A 16,093-nucleotide genomic window follows, 5' to 3' on the forward strand; every position below is an offset into this window, starting at 1 on the left:
TACTAAAAACATATTTAAATCAGTTCACGTGAGTTCAGTGGTTCTATCTTAATATTATAAAGCGACGAGAATATTTTTTGTGCACCAAAAAAACAAAATAACGACTTTTTAACAATATCTAGTGATGGCCGATTTCAAAACACTGCTTCGGACGTTATGAATCTTTTGAGTCGAATCAGTGATTCGGATCGCGTATCAAACCACCAAACTGCTGAAATCACGTGACTTTGGTGCTCCGAATCACTGATTTGATTCGTAAAGCTCCAAAGCTTCATGAAGCAGTGTTTTGAAATTGGCCATCACTAGATATTGTTAAAAAGTCGTTATTTTGGGTTTTTTGGCGCACAAAAAATATTCTTGTCACTTTATAATATTAAGGTTGAACCACTGAACTCACATGAACAGATTTAAATATCTTTTTAGTACGTTTATCGATCTTGAGAGAGGAAGTACCATTGCTGTCAATGCAGGCCTCACTGAGCCATCAGATTTATTCAAAAATATCTTAATTTGTGTTCTGAAGATGAACGAAGGTCTTAGGGGTGAAGAACGACATGAGGGTGAGTAATAAATGACATTATTTTCATTTTTGGGTGAACCCTTTAAGGATTCACGTTTCTGTTCCAGTTTTTTTAAATTTCTTCAATTTATGTTTACTGTTTCTTGTATTTGCAGCCTTGTTAACTTTTTTGATGTATATCTGTTAGAATATGCTGTTTCTAATAAAGAAAAAGGTTTTAAAAAAGAAAGCAAATATTTTATTCTGAAAAAAAAAGTGAGTTCTGTAATTCTTAAACCAGAGTCAGATGTTCACATGCAATACACTAAAGACTCACTAGAGGGCCACCCTGTACCATACAGAATATAAGAGAGTTTACTTGGGCCTTACAGCCCTGGTTGTCCCTAATGTTCTGTGATCTGCAAGCATAAAAACACATTAAAACTGATACAAGTTTAAATAAAAATTGATTAAACCAAACCTAATTTATCTCATAATTTTAATTTTAAAGAAATGCCCTTTCAGACACAGTCAGTTTTGTATTATAGTATTTATTGCCTATTGTAGACTACAACCGCATCTATCAAAGCAGGTAAAATCTCCACAGAGAGGATCTTCTGATGATCATAGATGGCGCAAGTCATTGTGATCAGTGTCTGCATCTTAAATAATTAGTTTCCCATTCACTTCTTAATGTATGTGTGTTACATGTGAGTGATCTTGAAGACTGGTAAGAGAAGCTTAAAACAAACATAGAGCCATGAGTGAAATAAAGCTCAGGAGAGAAGATTTGAGACGTTCCATATCTCTTGATTTAGTTCACAATTCTCTGATATCTCACCAGCTTTTATTTCCACTTTGTCCAACAGGTGGCATTAAACAACCATACATTTTTCACTAATTTAAATAAAAGCTGAAATAAAATAAAATTTAAATATTACATGAAAAACTTAAACTTAAAAAAGCTTAAAAAAAATTAAAAATGTAACTAAAATAAGTTTAAACTGAAGTACTAAAATTACAAAAACTAAAACTGGTATAAAATTAATTAAACCTATATAGAATTATTTAAAAAAATAAATTGACAATAGTACATCATAGACTTACAAAAAATAAAATAAAAATAAAACTATAATGGTATATAAATAAGACAGACCGCCATTTGAACCCCGGTCCGCCAACATGGGAGTTGGGCACTCTAACAAGGAGGCTAAAGACGCAGTCTCTATAGTGTCAGTTGCTACCGCTCTTACTATCCTACGTCCGTTACACTCACCCCCCTAAATCTCACTCCCATCCGGGTCACGGCACCAATGCAAACCCTCCTGTTCAAAACGCCCGCTCTAATCGGGACTCGAACCCTGGTCCGCCGGCATGGAAGTTGGTCGCTAGAGCACCTCTTGAGATCAGGGGCGTGAGGTTTACACGCAGAGCTCTTACCAGCCTACGTCCGTTACACTCATCCCCCAAACCTCACACCCATCCGGGTCACGGCACCAACGTAACCCCTCCTGTTTGAAAGGCCCGCTCTAAGCGGGACTCGAACCCCGGTCTGCCGGCATGGGAGTCCGTCGCTAGAGCACCTCTTGAGATCAGGGGAGTGAGGTTTACGTCGGTTTATGTTACATAGACAGACGATAGATAGACAAAACCAAGACTCACTGTTTTGGCAGGTGGTTTTTCTGGTTCAGGGGCTGGTTTCGGTTCAGCGGGTTTCGGCTCTGGAGTCTTGGTTTTCCAGCTGTTAATGCGACCAGCCACACCGATGTTCAGACCGGCTGTTTCCTGATAGGACAGTTAGCAGAAATTTATATTTCTGTTTTCAGACAAAGTAATCGGCTTCTTTCAGCAATCATGTACTAAAACAGTTTCTTTCCTCTTGTACCTTGGTGACTGCTGGGGGGCTTGCAGGACTCGGAGTGGGATTGACCACATTCCCCTTCTCCCACATACTCTTGATGCTCCGCAGCCCTTCAGCCACAGGTACGTCCACGGGAGATTTGGGTGATCTGGTCACTTCTTTGGTCTGGTGGACAGATAAAGAGTCTCATACAGAGTCATAAACGAGAGATGGCCGCTCTAGTGTTCACTATTCCTCACCTGAACAGCAGAAGTGTACTGCTCCAGTCTGTTTCCAATCTTGCAAACTAATGGAGTGTGTGACGTCTTCACCGGACTGGTGTAAATAAAAAACAGTATCAACTCACTATATCCATGTGTTCAACTTTTGAGTAAACACATACTTTTAAATTACTTCTTACCTTTTTAGAGCAGACTTGTTCAGAAATTCTGCCTTCTCACCAATCTGTCAGACAAATGAAACAAATATAGTAGGCTATAAAGTGTATCACATAAAACTATAGTAGGTACTATAGTACCATGTCCAAAAACATGGTAATGCTATGGTGCTTTTTTTGTAAGTGACACTAGAATAGGTCAGAAAGCCACTGACTTTTGCAGAAGCGCCCTTTGGAGCGATGAATGGTGCTTTGCTCCCTTCTTTCGACTCCTCTTTCTGTTTTTTTTTCTCGGCTGCCTCTGCTCTCCTTCGCTCAATCTCTTCCTTCATCTTCCTCCTCTCTTCCTGTTCATTTTAGTGGAGAGAAGAAGACAAAAAAGGTGTATGATGGGCCGTTCACACAAAACATGTTTTTGTTTTCCACTGCGCTACTTTTACATTGTCAAATGGGACGGCCGCGACTACAGATAATTGTTCTTGTCGTTGACGAGCGGCAGTAATGTTTGTACTGGACTTTTTTGAAAGTTATATTCAACTGTCTGAAAACAAAACAGGGTTCACAACCTGTCTAAATATGTTCACCGTGGTCCATTTATGTACATAATAAAGAGTATAAACTATATAAAATCGCATCTTACTAATCGGGAGACAGCTGCAGTGGAATGACTTTACCAATTGGTGATTGGCTCTTGTATTTAGAAGGCGGGACTTATTCCGCCATATTGCGCGCTGCACTTTCTCCCATTCATAGTAATATGAGTGCACCGTCTTTGTTTATCTAAAGTCTTTGTTATACTTTGAAAGGCTACGTGTTCAACTGTGCACATACACTAAAAACCAAAGTATACTTTGGACTTTAGTCTGCTTTAATCTGCTTAGATTTCAATTCTGGCACATTTGATGCATTCCAATTCACATACTATTTTTACCAGGTAGTATGCCAGAATAGGACTAGCATCCCAAATAATTTTTGAATGTTTAAATTAAATGTTAAAATTTAGGCTAATATTACCCAAAATCTTTTGCACTACGGCAGGTTATGCAGTAGTATCAAGTAGGGTTGTCGAAATCAACGACTTCGGTACCAAGTCGGTACTGAACTTTTAAAAAATTGACGATACCAGCATTTCCCCCTAGCATTTTGAGTGCTGTTGAGCGGATTCTTAAACAGATAGGTTTGTGATTGGCTTCAATGATCAACACTTCAAAAACATGTTGTAAATAGACATCAATGACACTCTTCACTAAGCGCTTACACAGATACACACGGGAGCGTTTGAAAGCAGGCGTCTATAAGTGGATCCCTAATATATCCGCTGATAGACGGCTGCTTTCAAATGCTCCCTTGTGTATCTGTGTAAGTGCTCTGTGAATGTTTTTGAAGCATTGATCATTGTAACCAATCACAAACCTATCTGTTGAGGACGTGAACACAATGGCCAATCAGAAGTGTTTAAGAATCTGTTCAACAGTGCTCAAAATGCTAGGGGGAAATGCTTGGTACCGAAGTCAGTACTTTGACAACCCTATTATCAAGTTAACTAAATAATGCCATGCTGTCTAAACATATACTTTCCCACCAGCGGTACAGTACTTTTAGTAAGTAGCATTAGTACGCAAATTAAAGCCATACTTGTAACTTTTTTCTACCTCCTCTTTGGCTTTCTTTTCTGCCAGCTGCTGTTTCTTCTGCTTCTCCTCCTCCTCCAGAATTTTCTTCCTCTCCTCCCTCTTCTTCTTCAGCTCCTCCAGTTCGGCCTCGGCCACTTGCTGCTTCTGCTTCATCTTCTCCAGCACCTCGCTGTCCGTCTCGTTCCGCCGGCGCTTCAGCTCCTGCAGCTTGCGTTCTGCCTCCACCTTGGCAATGGGATCTTGCTTCTCTGTTTCAGGGGAACGCAAGCTGGTTGGACTAAAATGTGAAGGAAAAAATGGCTTTATACTCATTGTGGCTCTCCAAAAACAAAAGTGCAAGTAGAATCAATTGTGAAATGACTAATTAATCTCTCTGTGCCTTAGTGTCTTCTCTGGTTTCTTGGCTTTGGCAGTGCTGTCAGCTACATCTTGCGGCTTTGTTGACACTTTCAGCTTTGAATGGAGAAAGAATGAATGAGCTTTATTATTTTATTCTCAGGTTGAGCTGTCCTTCTGCCAAAACACAAATGTTCTGGTAGAGCTGTGACGCTGTTTGCACCATTAACTTACTTTGTCACGTAAAAAGGAAGGTTTCGGCTTTTCCTCCACAACCTAAAGAGACAAAAACAGGCACTTTAATTTCTGTTATTAGATTTAACAAGTGATTTTTCTAACATAGCATTCAGTGGGAATTGCATGGAGAATTGACCACACTGCATGCAAATTTTACACAGCAAAAATAGAGCAACACTCGTCTTGACACAAATATTGCAGTTTCAGAACTGTGAATACATGTATAAAGCAAAGTGATATGTGATCATAAATGGGTTAATCTTATGAAAACATGTCCAGGTGACATTTCACCTCAAAATCAAAGGAAAAATAATTAATTATATTTTGCGTGAAAAAAATTAAGCTTATTTTTAGGACTATTAAGATTTTTTGTTGTTGTTGTTGTTATTTTCAATGGTGATTCTCAATAAACAATTAAATCTTTCGCATTATGGTGATAAGAATGAAAAATCGTTTATGGGGTGAAATGACCTGGATATGTTCTTCACAAGTTTCATGAGATTCACACTGTGTCCATCCAGTCAAACCGAAAAGCGTGAGCTGTGCATACGTCTGCGATTTCTATGCATCACTCAAGGTAAGAGGTGAATACCTCCTCTTTCTTTGATTTGACTTTTTCTTCAAGTTTGACCTTCGTTTCTTCAGCCTCTTTCTTCCATTTAGGCTTTTCCTCGACCTCTTTCTTTGGAGTCACAGGTTTCTCCTCAACCTTCTTCTTTGGTGTTGATGGTTTTTCTTCAACCTCCTTCTTCAGTTGTGGTTTCTCCTCTTCTTTCTTTGGGGTTTTGGCCATCACCTCAACTTCCCTAAATGATTTTTTTGGCGTTTCTTCAACAGCTACATGGGGTTTCTCTTCCTCTTTAATAGGATTCTCATCCTCCTTCTTCTCTGGAGCTTCATCTTGAATTCTAACCTCCACCTCCACAAGTTTTTCTTCAGGTTCCTTTACATGTTCTTCTTTCTGCACCAGTTCTTCCTTCTCAATCTGTGGTGTAGCTGGCTCCACTATGACTTCCACCTCTATTTTATCCTCTTTTGCTGGTTCTTTTCTTGATATCAGACTTTCAGCTTCTACATTTTCATTCTCTAAATCTGCACTTGCTAAATCTGCACTTGCTAAATCTGCACTTGCTAAATCTGCATTTGTTTGTTCTTTAGTCTCTATATTTTCACTGACAGATTCTTCCTAAAAATATAACAAATGATTTCAGACAAATAAATCAATTCAAAAGCATTCACCAATTTTTTGTTTTAAACTTTTGTTAAGAACCTCATACCTCATTAGGTACCTCTGGTTCTTCGGGTTTCTCCTCCATGGATTCCTGTAACAAATGAAGTGTCAGAATAAACTAATAATGCAGAAACCACATGGAATTCATCGCTAATGTACTGAACCTTCATTATAAGATGGAATGACAGCAAAAACTGTTGAGGAAATGACCTGTTCTCTGAGGTAGGACCTCTGTGGTCTGTCTTCCTCTTCTGGTTTGTCTATCTTCTCAGAAGATTCTTTGGGTTCGTCTGGTGCCGTGAATGACATCGGATCCTCCTTTACTGCGATTGTCTCCTCAGCCTCCACATTGCTTTCCTCTTTCTTTTCCTCCTCTTTTATCTCTTCCTTTTCCTCCTCTTTTATCTCTTCCTTTTCCTTCCAGGAATTGGTTTCTGTTGAAGGAACGTCATTTTGGGAGGACTCTTGTTTGTCATTTTGAGGACTTGGGTCGTCTTCTGTGGCGGTGGTATCAGTTTCATCCGTAATGGTGGGATCAAGTTCCTTCTGTCTCTCCAAAGCTTCCATCATCCTTTTCTGTCTCCGCTCCTCTCTCTTGGCAATCCTTTCCAAAAGAGCCTGTTCGTCATCCTCAGTTGGTGCAGAACTAGTGATCAATGAGGACGTCTCTGTACTGAAAACAACACTATTAACCGTTAGTAAATTGTGGCCACAATTTACTACTTTGTTCTATCATTTTAGAGAAATCGTGGCCAAGAATTAAGAATTAATTCCCACGACTTATTAATTCATTCCTTTGTTTTAGTAAATCATGGCCATGTTGTACAAATTCATTCCCTCTTTTTGATTTAACTAAAACAAGGGAACATGATTTAACTAAAATGAGGGAATGAATTCTTAATTCTTGGCCACAATATTTATATATATATTTCCCGCATATCATGTGTAGGGCTCCATAATACGACAGCTTTTTTTGAACAAAATGCATGAAAAACTGGTTTTGGATGGATCTACCTGTTCGTTTCTGTTGTACTGTTACTTGACTCATCATTCTCCATATTGCGCAGGCGTTCCTGACGGGCTCGTCTCCGACGCTCCCGGGCCGCTTCCTCATCATCATCATGAGAGTTCATCCTGTAGAGGCGGTGGGACACAGACATGTGAGTTAAGACTAATTCATCAGTATGAATGCAGACAGACAATAGTGACAGATATATGAATGCTTCTTGGCTCAGCACTGAAAGAGTATGTGGGAAATAAACATCACCCAAAGAGTCAATAATGATTGTACAACCAAATGTGAGCTTGAATCTACACATAGTCTACTAAAAAATATGATCAGATTTTTAAGCTAAAAGCTTTATTAATTAATATACGATAATATAATATATGTAAGCAATAACGTCCGAGAGGCTGTGCTGTTTCGTGAATAAGTCACGGCTGAAGGGCGTTGTTAGGCACGACGCGAAGCAACCCGGAAACCCCTTCAGCCGTGACTTATTCATGATACAGCACTAGCCTCGAGTACCTTATTGCTTTTATAAAACGGTTACCACACAATACAAATATTAAAGCCAAAAATATGTATCAATGCAATTTTCATGAAGTAAACTTTCACTAAAGCATTCCTTCCGCCGGAAAAAATAGTCCCTGACCGTAAACAGCAACAGAAGTTACATTATTACGCCATTAGATGGCGGCAAAGACTGTCTTTATGAGTGTGTCAGACAGTAGCGAAGACTTTTATATTGAAAAGACTGAATTGTTTTGAAAACGGAAGAAGACGCAACTGACAAATGCTTTGACTAGCGCTGTCAGTCATGGGAAAACCCCTTAATGTTAAAAGGACAAGATAATACATCGGACATTTAAACAGATTTTTTATTATGAACATAGGACTGACCTGAAGGAAAATTCTAAATCTGAATGCAGGTAATAAACTTGATCACTCAATCTCTTTCTCACAATACTCTTCTACATAATACAGTACGCTTCAATGAACAATATCAATTGAGAACATACAGTTTACGTTGCTAAGAGTGGTTGCTAAGGGTGTTGTGTAGTGATACACAGAACCGTTGGGTGAAGCGGTCATAGCCGTGTTTTATCGTGAATCAAGGACAGGACCTAACCGTTTTATAAATTATATTATAATGTGTGTATATATATATTAGAAAATATTATTTAAATACATTAAAATTTATTATTTAAATGTTTTTTTTTTTAATCATTTATTTATTTATTGGAAACATTGGCCATGCTTAGTGTAGTTGTATATCTATAATATTTTGAAATTTATTATTAAAAAAAAAACCTAGTAAAATGTTTCCAGAAGTCCCTGTATTACTATGGAAAGGCCACTTGTAACTTTTAATTCATCATATGGCCTTCATCCTCTTGCATCCTCTAAATGTGCTTCAATATACAATATTTATTATATTCATGTACAGCATTTAAATGGTATCCATGTTACATGTCAAAAAACATGGCAATGAAATGCCAATACAAATACGTTTTTGTTGTACCATTTTTAAGACCCTGAGATTCATATAAACAGTTTCTTGTGTTTATTTATGTTTGGTTTACCAGCTTACTTAAGATACCGGTCAGACTCGAAAACCTCAACTGTAATGAAATCTTTGAGGCATGGGAGTATACAGAGAGAGGTTTGGACTGCAATCTGAGGGGAAAGCTTTGTTAGCATCCTAGCGTCATGGTAAATTAGCCAGATTGTAAACTTAGATGCCAAATATGCTTTTTCCCCACAGAGTTGCCTCATTGTCGGTCTCAGATGTTGCATCCACAATGTTGGGCTCAAATTCTCCCTCTTGCAGCTGAAGTTGAGTGATTCCGGCCTGGCTTGAGTTTGCCATGGCATGTTGGTGTTTATAAGGCAGTGAGAGCACTTGAAATGACCAATTGATGGAGGATGGGTTTTATTTTTTCTCCTTCTCCTCTTCACTTCCCTTCCCAATCATTTGCAGATGTTGTAGATGCTAGAGAGAAAGCCATAACAGGGACCGCAATTTTGTTTCTCCTTCTCGAGACCAAAAGCGGAAATCCGAAACAATCCGGTCCTCTCAGGGAGTTCCATTTGAAAAAGGTCATCCAAGAAGACAGGCAGATGGAGTATCTGTGATTTTCTTGGAAGAATATAGTACATCTTCTGTAAGAAGTGTCTCTGGATGAATACAATAGCTTTCAGACCTCCAGTGCTGCAGATGAAATGCAAGGAGAGATGGAGGGAGAAAACTCACACTCCTGACAGATACTGAAATATTATGGCTGAATCTTGGAATAAACGCAGCAATCAAAACATTCCAAAGTCTGTGGAGTTTCCTTAACCTGCTGCAGAGAGACTCGGCATTGTATTGACAACCCTTTAAAAGATAACCAGGGCTGCGTTTCCCAACAGCATCATAAACCTAAGGGGATCGTAGTGACTGTTGGTGCCATTGGGTTCTACAATATACTGGTCAAAAATACATAGCAGTGCTAGTTTCATGTCTCTATCACTCTGTGGTATCTTTCATTTCACATAATATTTCATGTTCATTTATATTGTCACAATCAGGATTGCCAGGTTTCCACAACAAAACCAGCCCAACTGCTACTCAAAACTAGTCTAATCGCATTTCAGGGGCGGTCTACTGGTAAAAATCGCGTTCCGAAGGGGAAAATCCACGTTTTTGTCAGGGTTCCCTCAGTAAAATTCGCATTCCAGGGGCTAAATATCATGTTATTTGGGGTCGCTTCAACCCGCGGACATGATAAACAACCCGCGGCAACAGTGTTAAAGTAGCCAATTCTGCAGGAAAACCGCAGACTTGGCAACACTGGTCACAATCACCAGATGATAGCCACCAGAGGGCACTCCAAATCAGACTATTGTCATTCCCGTATGAACTACATTTCCCATAATTCTCTGCCCGGACTCATCAACACTCATTGCAATCAGCTGTTGCTCATTAGCCTCGTTAACTGCCTATTGAAACCCAGTTAATTCATCATTGCAAAGTCTTGTATGTGTCACACTGCATTTCTGAGTGTTATTTCTGGTTTTCCGTCTCATGATTTTGATCTTCTGCTTGTCTCCCTGTATTTCCCTGTTTGCCTGTGTCTTGGACTCTGTCATTGTTTGTATTGTTTGCCCAGTAGTTTTGACCCTCGCCTTATGATTCTGGAATGCCCCAATAAAAACTGCGTTTAAACCCTCTACCCGTCTCGGAGCAGTTCGTGACAATTATCATGTACAATCAATCCATCATAATCACAAAATGTAACTCCTTCAGGGTGATAAAAGATGCCTCTGCTTAATAACAAGACATCATACAACTACATATTCAGTTTATAAATATTAAACGGTAACGAAATGCATAGTTTTAAAGGTAAAAGAATGTAAAAATTGTATAAAATTTAAAATAAAAATAGTTTGAAATATTTTACATCTTTTTAAAAGAAAAAATATAATTTACAGTAAAAATCTATATTACATTCAACAAGACAATACATTTACAATAAAATATTGTTAAAATTATTATGTATTATGTCAAAGAACTGATATAATAACGTGAAATTCTTTTTAGATGCTGGCATTGTGGCACAAAGTAAATGAAAAATGAATCCATATAATTCACATGCTGAATACTGTAAATGAATTAGAAGCCACATACCATTTCTTTGACAGTCTATTTGATACTTGGATGTTTGAAAATTAAATTGGACAGAATTACGATGGTGGCATTGTTCTGAAGTGGTAATGAAGTGAGCAAACACATTCAGAAAATATGCTGACGCATCTGCGAGCTGTTTAATCAAGCACAAGGGATATATTGGCGGTGCCATGATCACTTCCTTTGACATAAATATGCGGTTCTCTCCATTGCTGTTTTGAACTGGAAACCATGACAGGCAGCTGGGATTTGGGGGAGATTCTTTAGCATCAATAATTTTCATCAAGAATATTTCTTTTCCAGATATGATTCCAATAAAGTTTGTTTTCTCCACTACAAAGCCAGTGGATGTGGTAGAAATGCTTGAGGTTTCTTTCTTGAGACTCATCCATCTCAATAAAGATTTTCTCCGGGTCATTCCAGCACATATGCATCGAACAGTTTCTGAGACCAGACTGAAATATGACATTGTGCAGCAGAAGTGAAGGATTACACAGAAGAGAAATATATTGCCCTCACTCAGAGTTTAACATGCACACAAAAAATGGGAAAATGTCACAATTGATCATTTCTCCAGATGAAAGGCTTTTATTAAGTAAGGCGTGGTGGATTTGGCTTGGGTATCAACTGAATTTGAAAGTGATTTTTAGCAAAGGTTTGATTTCCTTTTTAGATCTGATTGTTACCACAATGAAATTAAAAAGTGATCTTTTATAATTTATGTGTAATTTTTTGTCAGTTTACTTTCTCATAGTTTAATGTGCTGAGTAATGAAGTTAATCAAAGACAAATAAGGGCATCTACGATAATGAAAAGGAAAAATCTTTTTACATTCATGTTTGTTTTATATGGTTTTGGTTTGTATTAGAATGTTTTCAAATATATCTTTCTAGGTAAAAAGTATTTTTTTAGAAACGTAATGAAATGTTAATTCATAAATATCGTTGTGTTGATATTTATTTGATGTGCAATTAATTTACGATTAATCAGCACATCATGTAATTAATTCATAATTATTAATAATTAGGGCTGTCAAGCGATTAAATTTTTTTACACGATGTGCTGATTAATCAAATTACTTAATTGCACATCGAATTTGGTTTAGAAATTATCCCCCAAAGATAATTTAAAGTCATTATTGTGTTAAATGAGAAAAGCATCAAATAGACATTACAAAAAGTAGCTTTAGAAAGAAATATTACATATATTATATATTATATATATATATATATATATATATACACACACACACACAGTGTATATATATATATATATATATATATATATTATATACCAAAACCAAAACGTTTTGGGAACGTTAGAATAATGTTCTGGGAACCAAAAACTAATGTTCTGGGAACATTAGACTAATGTTAGAATAACATTATACAAACCAAAAACTAACATTCCGGGAACGTTAAATTAACGTTATGAGAATGTTCGATTAACTTTAGGATAACGTTATACAAACCAAAAACTAACGTTTTGGGAACATTAGATTAATGTTAGAATAATGTTCTGGGAACCAAAACTAATGTTCTGGGAACGTTAGATTAACGTTAGAATAACATTCTGGGAACATTAGATTAATGTTAGAATAACGTTAAGCAAACCAAAAACTAATGTTCTGGGAATGTTAGATTAACGTCAGAATAACATTCTGGGAATGTTAGATTAATGTTGGAATAACGTTATACAAACCAAAATCTAACGTTCTGTGAACATTAGATTAACGTTAGAATAACGTTATACAAACCAAAAACTAATGTTCTGGGAATGTTAGATTAATGTTAGAATAACGTTATACAAACCAAAATCTAATGTTCTGGGAACATTAGATTAATGTTAGAATAACGTTATACAAACCAAAAACTAACATTTTGGGAATGTTAGATTAAGGTTAGAATAATGTTCTGGGAACGTTAGTTTAATGTCAGAATAACGTTATACAAACCAAAAATTTACATTCTGGGAACGTTAGATTAAGGTTAGAATAATGTTCTGGGAACCAAAAACTAACGTTCTAGGAATGTTAAATTAACGTTAGAATAACATTCTGGGAACGTTAGATTAATGTTAGAATAACGTTATACAAACCAAAAACTAACGTTCTGGGAACGTTAGATTAACTTTAGAATAACGTTATACAAACCAAAAACTAACGTTTTGGGAATGTTAGATTAAGGTTAGAATAACATTCTGGGAACGTTAGATTAACTTTAGAATAACGTTATAAAAAACAACCACTAATGTTTTCAGAACGTTGGATTAATGTTAGAATAACGTTCTGTGAGCCAAAAACTAACGTTCTGGGAACATTAAAGCTGCAGTCCGTAACTTTTTTGGGGTAAAAATGATTCAAAATCAATTTTAGAGCAAGTACATAACCAGCCAGTGTTCAAAACTATGTCCTTACCTTAGCCCGATTCACAACAGTAAGCTTGTAATAATGTTTTAAAATAAAATCAGTACTGGTGGGTTTCTGCGGCAAATTCGAGCATGCAGCCATTCGTCTTTGCGCCATTACATCACATCTGTAAACAGAAAGGAAGGAGTCCCAGCTAGTAGACTATGCTATATAAAGGATACTGCTGGTAGCGGATCATTTATAGCCTTTTCTCGCAGCAGCTGCAATAATTAAACTTATCACTTTGATGGTGGATTGTAATCCAGAAAGGTCCAAATGACAATCATCAGTGACATCTGGAGATTCACCCGTAGACAAAAGCAAAAGACTTCTGGTGGCTACAGAAATTGGAAACTACAGCTAATGCTAATACACAATAAATACACACAGTCACACAATGCTGATGCTGTTAACATTAACAATTTGAGAACAAAGTATAACAACAAAAATAATTTGCACAGTTTGATGTGATATGAGCTAAGCGATCGTTGTATTTAATCACCTTTGGCAGAGCGATTTATTGTAGGCTAATGCTTTTTTCCTCAGTTGGTCAGAAAATTCTTATTTTGATCATACTTCCAAGACGCTGAATCTGTGATTCTGAAGTACAGTATCCACCGATGTACTGACTGACAGCAAACATTAGATTCGTCCACGCTGAGGAGCCGTGCCGAAACACAACCCACGTAAAGATGATAACTCCTGCAATTGCAGGTTTCAAACAGAGATGGCGACAAGAGGCAAAACTTATGAACAGCAGCTTTAAGAAAACTTTCCTGGCTAACGAAAAAAACAAACCATAAACTATAGCTGCAAGCAGCGATGAATGAGCCCTCTCACCCGGGCTTACCACCACCCGGTGGCCTTAGGAAAACTGAACAGTGGGCAATATTCATTTAAGCGGATAAATAGAGGAGAAATATAGCAAAGTCATTTTGATGCACCACAGTTCTTGCTGCCAGCAGGTGGCGCTTTGACTATTACTGAATATTGCCAAGTGGATGTCTTCAGGCCAGGGCTATTATCAAACATGTGAAGTTTGGAGCAGATCAAACATTGTATGCCTGAGTTACAACAACTTCCTGTTTCGTGGCGTTAATCGCATACATTAGCACTTAGCCAAGTGTTTCATGATTTAACGTGTTTCTAGTTTGTTTGGTACTTTATGGCATATACAAATGGGAGTGAATTATTGTGCAAAGCATGTCATTTCCTGTTGCCCGCAGGTGGCGCTATGACTGTAACTAAATATTGTATTGTAGATGTCTTCAGGTCAGGACTCTAATGAATCATGTGAAGTTTGGGGCAGATCGGACATTGTTTGCCCGAGTTACAACAACTTCCTGTTTCATGGCGAAACACTGAACTTTGTCAGGCCGCCACGGACACACCTTTCAGCGAAAACTCAAGATCTTTGCAATTTAACGTCACAAAGGCCTTTAGATTAGACTGACCAAATATGACGTTGATCTGATTAAAGCTTTAGGAGGAGTTTGTTAAACTACAACGTCTGGAAATGGCAAAAACTGCAAAAATTTTGCAGAGAAAATTCAAAATATCTCACTTCCTGTTGGGTTTTCAAATTTTGCACCCAGGGGCTTTTTTGTAGGTATTGGGCTGTCTACCGAATTTCATACCTGTACGTGAAACGTAGCGTGAAAGGTGCTTAATTGAAATTTTGTAGGTGGCGCTATCGAGCCATTTTGACACACCTAATTCTGAAACCCATATCAGACGTAAATTTTCACCACTTCTGATGCGTGTGCAAAGTTTCATGAGTTTCCGAGCATGTTTAGGCCCTCAAAAATGCGATTCATTTCAGAGAAGAAGAAAAATTGACACCACCGGTGCTCTGGCCCTAATTAAAAACATTCTTATCATAGAAGAAGTGTCAGTCTTTCTATATATCCTTCTTTATCTGAATATTTATCACAAAGTCTTTTGTATAAAAAGAAAAAAAATCTCACTGTAAACACTGCAATCTTCTAGACCCTAAATATTGCAATTGCAGAAAACATGGAAAGTGTAAGACTAACAGTGTATGTTATCATTAGAGCATCTTCCGCAGCCTTGCCAAGGACACCTTCCATTAACCACAATTAAACAAACAATACAAAACTGTTCATGTGCATTCCAAGCTATGCTAAAATATGATCAAATGTGCTGAAAGTTATGAGTAACGCTATCTATCATCTGTTCTCTGGAATGAGTATTACCTCTCACAAAGAGCAGTAAAGCATCTGTCATCTCCAATAGTACACATCTGCGGATCAGTCCTTAAATGGAGCTCTGGACAGTGGGAGTTATAGAGGGATGGAGAAACTGCAGTTCTCAGTCTTTGAGTGGGCCAAGTCATCTTGAACTATAAACACTCTGAACAAACCTGGCCTGCCAAACCCACAGCGCACATTACCCATTCTAATACAAACTTTTTATGTATTTCAAGAATTAATATGAAGAGAATGAAGTTTTGCAGGCCTTAAATGACCATTTTAAATATCCATACTTTTCATATTACACAAGAACGTTGATGTTTGCTGCTGGATAGTACTTGAAATGGCTCCTGAAATAAAGATGAATTACCACAGAAGGCTTGTGTAAAAACAGACACACATGAATAAATCTAATCTGGTTTAAACAAACCTAGTGTAAACACAGAATAATTGACATGTATTGTGTACAAAAGACCAGTAATGCAATAGCATGCTATTTCTCCTTTCTCTTCCTTAGTTAACTGCATTGTATCCACTTAAAGGGTTAGTTCACCCAAAAATGAATTACTCACCCTCATGTCATTTCAAACCCGTAAGACCTTCGTTCATCTTCAGAACACAAATTA

At 37.4% G+C, this 16,093-nt stretch overlaps 1 protein-coding gene across 3 annotated transcripts in view; it reads right to left on the bottom strand.

Moving 5' to 3' along the window:
- cald1b (caldesmon 1b) overlaps positions 1-16,093 on the bottom strand; it is a 36,642-nt gene that overhangs the window by 5,318 nt on the left and 15,231 nt on the right. For 2 of the 3 annotated variants that reach the window (XM_051883175.1, XM_051883176.1), the window contains exons 3-14: positions 7,189-7,308; positions 6,385-6,847; positions 6,221-6,265; positions 5,536-6,129; positions 4,941-4,982; positions 4,750-4,823; positions 4,389-4,647; positions 2,952-3,083; positions 2,761-2,804; positions 2,600-2,675; positions 2,385-2,525; positions 2,162-2,284 (exon numbers count right to left, since the gene is read on the bottom strand). In XM_051883175.1, coding sequence (XP_051739135.1) covers positions 2,162-2,284; positions 2,385-2,525; positions 2,600-2,675; positions 2,761-2,804; positions 2,952-3,083; positions 4,389-4,647; positions 4,750-4,823; positions 4,941-4,982; positions 5,536-6,129; positions 6,221-6,265; positions 6,385-6,847; positions 7,189-7,308 — 2,113 coding nt within the window. The remainder of the gene's footprint in view (positions 1-2,161; positions 2,285-2,384; positions 2,526-2,599; positions 2,676-2,760; positions 2,805-2,951; positions 3,084-4,388; positions 4,648-4,749; positions 4,824-4,940; positions 4,983-5,535; positions 6,130-6,220; positions 6,266-6,384; positions 6,848-7,188; positions 7,309-16,093) is intronic. The other variant, XM_051883177.1, reaches the window with a different exon arrangement.

Source organism: Ctenopharyngodon idella, chromosome 24 (genome assembly GCF_019924925.1).
Source record: "Ctenopharyngodon idella isolate HZGC_01 chromosome 24, HZGC01, whole genome shotgun sequence".
NCBI classification, from domain to species: Eukaryota; Metazoa; Chordata; class Actinopteri; order Cypriniformes; family Xenocyprididae; genus Ctenopharyngodon; species Ctenopharyngodon idella.